The sequence below is a fragment of the Otolemur garnettii genome, unplaced genomic scaffold (genome assembly GCF_000181295.1).
Source record: "Otolemur garnettii isolate 467f Iridium unplaced genomic scaffold, OtoGar3 scaffold00014, whole genome shotgun sequence".
In the NCBI taxonomy this organism is placed as follows: domain Eukaryota; kingdom Metazoa; phylum Chordata; class Mammalia; order Primates; family Galagidae; genus Otolemur; species Otolemur garnettii.
In genome coordinates, this window is record NW_003852409.1 from 30153293 (window position 1) to 30160335 (window position 7043).

Sequence of the window (7043 nt, forward strand, 5' to 3'; positions counted from 1 at the left end):
AAAAAAAAAAAAAAAAAAAGATTAAGAATGGGCTTAATTTTGAAAACTGTGACACTTTCTAATACGTAGAGATCTCTTCATTGCTCGGATACACCAGCAGGATAGCATTCACTTCTCACTGGCTCTTGGTCTCTTTCTCCACACCTGCTTGGCAAATAGGCCAGCCCTGCACCTCCCTTTCTTTCATTGCCCAGAGGGGCAGGGTAGCCTTCAGGTCAGTTCCTCTGTATTTAGTTCAGTTCACACCCTCCTAGCTCCCAGGCTTGACCCTTCCTTGAGGCTGTTTCTTTAGCTCCTTCCAGAAATGTTTTACCAAAATGTGCATGTTTTACCTTGGCACCATGTCTGTCTTATTTTCTTTTGTATCCCTTTGTGCTCATACCAAGTAACCACTCAGTAAATATTTGCTGGATGAATGAAATAAATACCCTGACTGACCTATTTCCTCTCCCTGTAGTTCTGGGTAGCTACTCAGTACAATCTCTAGAGCCTATTTTTCCCCCTGAATAGGACTTTCAGTTTCCCAGTCTGGCATGAACTCCCAGTTGGAGCAAAGGGAAGGCGCATGGATGCTGGAGGGAGAAGACCTAAGAAGTACATGTCCAGGTAAGGGAGCAAGCACTGAGCCAGTGAGCCCTGGGAGCAAAAGCCCTTTGACACACACATTAGTGCATTTGAGTTAGTGTGACAACCCTCCGAGGTGGACGTTATTATTCCCATTTTTACAGATGTAGAAGTTAGGCCGAGAAAAGTGAAACTGCCTGTTTGCCAAGCCAGTATGCAGAGACCTTCCACTAGGGAACAGGGAAGAATAAACACCAGCCCCTGGTACATCTCAGAAAGTGGCGAGGCTGGGATTGAAGCGACCTCTGACTCTAAAGCTCACTATTCCTTACGTCATCCTCACAAAGTCTTTCAGGTTGGGAGATGTTTGGAGGAACATGTGATGTTACTGGCCTCTAGAAGAGTATCCTTCCTCATTGGTGGGGAACAAGAGTCATCTTTGGTGACCTGGCACATTCTCTGCTTGGGGTTCACCTCACTGAGGACTTCAGGTGCCTACCTTTACTCGTACCTCCAGCTGAGACAGTTCCTGCCACTGCCCTGTCTGCCCCTGATTGCATTCTTCTTTCCCTTTTCTTCTGCATGCCTATGCCAGAATTTTCTAAAGCACTGATAAAAAAAAAAAAAAAACTCGGGGAAAAACGGGAGAAAAACTGTAGTTTCTGCTGTTTCTCTCTTGCTACTCATCTAAAGTTGCTTTCTCCCCCACCTTCATACCTCAGCCTCTGCCCTTGTGAGACCTGGAGGGGCAGGGGGGAGGCTCAGTAGCTTCCCTGGAGGTGCTGTCATTTTTCATATTTGAGACTGAAAGCATCAGAAGTAAAAATGAATTAAACTACTTTAAGGTGATGACATTTTACAGTTTTCTTAAAATATGGGCTGTTTATTTGTTGCCTTGTTTATTTAATTGCAAATTACTATTGCTGATAAGGCAATGGGTGCAAAGCCTCTGGCACATTTCCCGCACAGTTCCTTAGAACTGTCTCTCCTTCCTATCTTACTGTCCTTTAAGCAGCCTGTCCCATACCATGGGTGGTGTCCCATACCACCTCAGCCCTCCTCAGGTGCCGGCATCTCTCATACTTGCTGAAATTGGCCCCAGTAAGCCTCGATGGTCTTGCTCCCTTCTCCCAAGGACCACCCTGGTTCCCAACGTGCCTATTTGTTATTTAGGACATTTTAACCTCAACCCACAGACCCTGTGTGGAACTTCAGAAATTAGATGCAGTGTTTTGTGGCTGGGGGAACAACATTTTTCTGGAGAAAAGTGTTCATCATAGTTTCAGAGTGGTTCTAGGATCTAAAAAGATTACCATATCCGTGTCCTATTTGTGGTGCATAACCACCACAAACTGGGTGGATCAGAAACTGACTCTCGCACAGTCCTGCTACCAGTGCTCTGAGAACTGAGGTGTCAGCCATGCTCCCTGTGAAGACTATGCCAGAGGATCCTTCCTCACCTCTTCCCAGCTTCTGGTGGGTGCCAGCAGCCTCCGTGTGCCTTGACTTTTAGCTATGTCCCTACGATCTCTGCTCCTGCCAGCACATGGTGTTCTCCTCATCTTGATTATATCTATAAAAACTGTGTCTTCACCTAAGAACACATTCTGAAGTCCAGGGGAAGATGATGGGAGAGCAGTATTCAACCCAGTCTAGCCCCCAAAGGTTCAAGCCACCCCATTATTGGAAACAGAAGTTTGGAAGAGGCATTACTAAGTATGCGGGTGCTGAAGCCATAGTGTACGCAATTCTGGGTGTGGGTGCACCTGAGTGGAAAAAATAGTACTGTTTTCCTCTGTTCTCACACACTATAGCCACCAACAAAGGTGACTGCAGAGGCGCGTTTCCCTACACACACCAAGCAGGAGATTTGATAGCAGACCCCAGCTGCCTGCCCTGCACTTTAGTTTCAACACTGTCTACCTGGAGATAGGATCAGATTCCACAGGGCAGCACCCTACCCGTCTGGGCCTCTGGAACTTTAGACCAACTGGCTTGAAGTTGGGGGTTCCCGCAACCACAACCCCCTCTTCAGAATCCATTAATTTACTGGAGTGGCTCACAGAACTCAAGGAAACACGTTTACTGGCTTATTATAAAGGCCACAGATGAAGAGATGTTAGAGTGAGGTATGGGGGAAGGGGCACTCCACCTTCTGGGAACCTAGTGTGTTCTGCTGTCCCATGCTTCCTGAACCCTGTCCTCTTGGGCCTTTCTCTAGACCTTGTGGATAGGCATGAATGAAACATGGACAACCATGTTGAAATCAGTTGCACAAAGGGCATGATCTACTAACAGACTGAGTAGGGAAACCCAGCAAGGCCCGTCTGGATTTTTCCTGGCCTCTCTGCAGCATTTCCTTCACCACAGTATAGGGCAGGACTCTCTCTGGAGTAAAGATCTTTTTTTCTGAGACAGAGCTTCAAGCTATCTCCCTGCGTAGAACGCCATGGCATCACGGCTCACAGCAACCTCCAACTCCTGGGCTCAAGCAAGTCTCCTGCCTCCCCCTCCCAAGTAGCTGGGACCACAGGTGCCGGCCACAATGCCCAGCTATTTTTTGGTTGTAGCCATCATTGTTGTTTGGTGGGCCCAGGCTGGATTCGAACCTGCCACCTTAGGTGTATGTGGCTGGCGCCTTAGCCACTTGAGCCACAGGCGCTGAGCCTGGAATAAAGATCTCATGATGCACAGTCAGATCAGAATTCTGCCCAGAGAAGGTCAGAGAGAGATTCTGCTTCTGGAGGCCTGCTTCTGAGTCCTAAAGTGCCCTGATAATTGTAGCAAAAGACTGTAACAAGGGCTGTGAGAGTTGTTAGTCAAGAACAGCGGATGAAAACATATGTATACCTCATAATATCACAGTGCATGAAGGTCACATACTCAGTCCTGGGTTGCTATGCGTCACCTACGTGGATTCAGGGCAAACCACTGAATTATACAGTCACGTTTCCACATGTGAAAAATAAAATCTTTCTTCCTTGTATTTTACAAACCAGTATATATATGTTAAAAAAGGTGTTGGGTGGGTGTGGTGGTTCGTGCCTATAACCCTAGCAATTTGGGAGGCTGAAGCAGGAGGATCACTTGAGGATGGCCTGGGCAAGAGTGAGACCCCCTATCTACAAAAAAATGTTAAAGATTAGCTGGGCATGGTATGGTGGCAGGCACCTGTAATTCCAGCTACTTGGGAGGTTGAGGCAGGAGGATTGCATGAGCCCAGGAGTTGGAGATTGCAGTGAGCTGTGATAACACAGTGCTGTAGCTCAAGTAAAATAGTGAGAAGACCTTGTCTTAAAGAGTTAACTGTAGAATTGTATGAGCTTATGGTAATTGGGGACAAGTTTCCACTCTACTGTTAGAATAACTAAACAGCCTGTATGGACTGGCACCTCTACTGTGAACCCAGTGTGCCCTCTGGTCACTGTGCCTCCTTGGCCTTGGATCAAGCACTCCGTTATTCCGAACTATCCCTCTTAAGTGGCAGACTCAGGCTTTTAAAGGACCTTTCATTCTGCTGCTCACTTTGGGGGCTCCTTAGATCCTGATGTTTCCCCACACTTCACTGGTCAGGTTTGCTCATTCTCATTCACAGCATTATTTATCAGCCCGCAAGTTTGCATTAAGGATTTGGTACATGGCCCTCATCACTTTAGCTACTAGGGGTAGACAAACAGAGAACAGACATAGTCCCTGCTTACATCTTAAGTGAAGAACATAAAATGAGCAAACCTAACAAAGAATATACTTTTTTTTTTTTTTTTGAGAAAGGGTATCTGTCACCCAGGCTGGAGTGCAATGGTGCTAACATTGCTCACTGCATCCTTAACCGGGTGATCCTCCTACCTCAGCCTCCTGAGTAGCTGCGACTACAGGTGCATGCCACCACACCCAGCTAATTTTTTAATATTTTATAGAGATAGGGTCTTGCTTTGTTGCCCAACCTGGCCTCCAGTGATACACTTCAGCCCTCCTAAATGTTGGGAATATAGGTGTAAGCCACCACGCTCAGCCTGGATATACTTTTTATGGTGATGGGTGCTGTGAGGAAAATGAAGCATCAAGAGACTAGTAACTGGGCTTTAGGGCTGAGTCGGGGAGAGAAAGGGGGTAAGGAGCCATCTGAGATCCAAAGAAGAAGATGAGCTGGTCATGTGAAGATCTGGGGGAGGAATGTTCTGGGCCAAGCATGGGATGAAGCCTTGATGTGGGAATGAGTTTGGCTTATTCTAGGATCAGAAGACCTATGTGCTCAGAGCTTAGTAATCGGGAGGGAGTGGGAACAGATCATGTCGGGGCACCATAGCCATGGTTAGGCAGTTGGATTCTGTTCACCTAAGAAAATAAGCCAGAAGGATTTGAAGCTGGTAAAGGACAATATTTATGTTTAAAAAGAAGTCAATGGCAGGAAGCACCTGTGGCTCAAAGGAGTAGGGTGCCAGCCCCATATACAGGAGGTGGTGGGTTCAAACCTGGCCCTGGCCAAAAACTGCAAAAAAAAAAAAAAAAAAAAGTCAATGGCTATGTGGAGGATAGGCCTTTAGGGGTCTGGACTAGAAGCAGGGAGGTCAGTTAGGAGGCTGCCATGGACGTTCCATTGGGAGGTGATGGTGACCTGCTAAGAGGCCATGAAGAGATATTGGTTCTCAACCTGTGGGTCGTGACCCCTTTGGAGGTCAAATGACCCTTTCACAGGGGTCGCCTAAATACATCCTGCATATCAGATATTTACATCATGATTCATAACAGTAGCAAAATTACAGTTATGAAGTAGCAACAAAAATAATGTAATGGTTGGGGGTTACCACAACATGAGAAACTGTATTAAAGGGTCGAAGCAATAGGAAGGTTGAGAACCACTGTCTTAAATATGGGGGAAGGGGCACTCCACCTTCTGGGAACCTAGCATATTCTGCTGTCCAGTGCTTCCTGAACCCTTTAGTGGCTGGGTTCAATCAGGACATATTTTGGCGTTAAAGCCAATGAGAAAAACCTGAATGCCTACTAATCCATGAATGGATTAAAACTGTGGTACATATATACCATGGAATACTATCCAGCCGTTAAGAAAATGGAAATGTTACAACTTCATATTAATCTGGGTAGAGCTGAAGCACATTCTTAGTAAAGTATTACAAGAATGGAAAAACAAGTGTCCAGTGTACTCAATACTATTATGATGCCTGTAGATGATCTAATACACACCCACAACAGAGAAAAACTCAATTCAATTCAAGGTGAGAGGAGGGGCAGGGGCAGTGGGGACGAGGGAGTGGGATCAGTGTGCTCCCGCTTAATGGGCACAATGTAAGGGTATGTGACATACCTTTTGGGTGTGAGACAGAACTATAAGAGGGACTGTACCTAACAAACGCAAACATTGTAACCTAGTTGTACCCTCACATTAACCTGAAATTTAGAAAAAGAAGCCAGTAGGAATTGATACAGGGAAAAGCAGCAGTAGGGGTGATCCCAGTGTTTGGCCTGAATGGTGGGGTGAATAGGAAAACTGGCAAAGATGCTGGCTTGAAAGTCAGCTGTTTGGGGTGTGTTGGTTCTGAGATGTCATCTGAGAGGTGAGCCAAGGAACAGCCATTCCCGAGTGGTTTTCTGAATTGCCCCTATCTGCCATTTCTTCTCTTGTCATTTTTCCTGTTTTCCTTATTTCTCTCTGATGATCTAAGTCAGGAGTTCTCAACCTGTGGGTTGTGACCTACAGAACTGTATTAAAGGGCTGTGGCATTAGGAAGGTTGAGAACCACTTATATGAGAGCTGTCAAACCCACATATGAGGCTTGGTGCCTATAGCTCAGTGAGTAGAGTGCCAGCTACATACACCTAAGCCAGTAGGTTCAAGCCCAGCCTGGGCCTGCTAAACAATGACAACTGCAACCAAAAAATAGTTGGGCATTATGGTGGGTACCTATAGTCCCAGCTACTTGCGAGGTTGAGGCAAGAGGTTGCTGTGAGCTGTGATATCACGGCACTCTACTGAGGGTGACATAGTAAAACTCTGTCTCACAAAAAAAGAAACAGTACATGATGAGTGAATACCAAGCTAGGTAGAGACACTGGGCCCAATATGGAGACCTCTGTGCTGTCAGTGGATTCGTCACTGATGTATCATGCAATTTAGAGGGATGCCTACTTAGTGCATTAGGGTGGTTTACAAGGAAAGTGTCAAGATAACATCAAGCACACTGATATTTACCATGCCTCAAGCACTGTTCTGGGTCTTTTATGTGTCTTAGCTCATGTGATCCTCACAGTATTTCTATGAAGGAGTTGTTTTCACAGATGGTGAACTCAAGGCATAGAAAGATTATTTGCCCAAAGTCATATAGCTAGAAAGAAGTGGAGCCAAGATTTGAAACCTAGGCAGTCTGAGTCAAGAGTCTGCAAAGAGGCTCAGAGCCTGTGGCTCAAGTGGTTAAGGCGCCAGCCACGTACACGTAAGGTGGTGGGTTCGAATCCAGCCC

At 46.2% G+C, this 7043-nt stretch overlaps 1 protein-coding gene across 3 annotated transcripts in view; it reads left to right on the forward strand.

Annotated features, from left to right (window-relative positions):
* The window catches only part of ZNF79 (zinc finger protein 79), a 31194-nt gene that overhangs the window by 16890 nt on the left and 7261 nt on the right, over window positions 1–7043 (forward strand). For all 3 annotated transcript variants that reach the window (XM_012802385.2, XM_023510486.1, XM_023510485.1), the window contains one exon: window positions 511–606. In XM_012802385.2, coding sequence (XP_012657839.1) covers window positions 511–606 — 96 coding nt within the window. The remainder of the gene's footprint in view (window positions 1–510; window positions 607–7043) is intronic.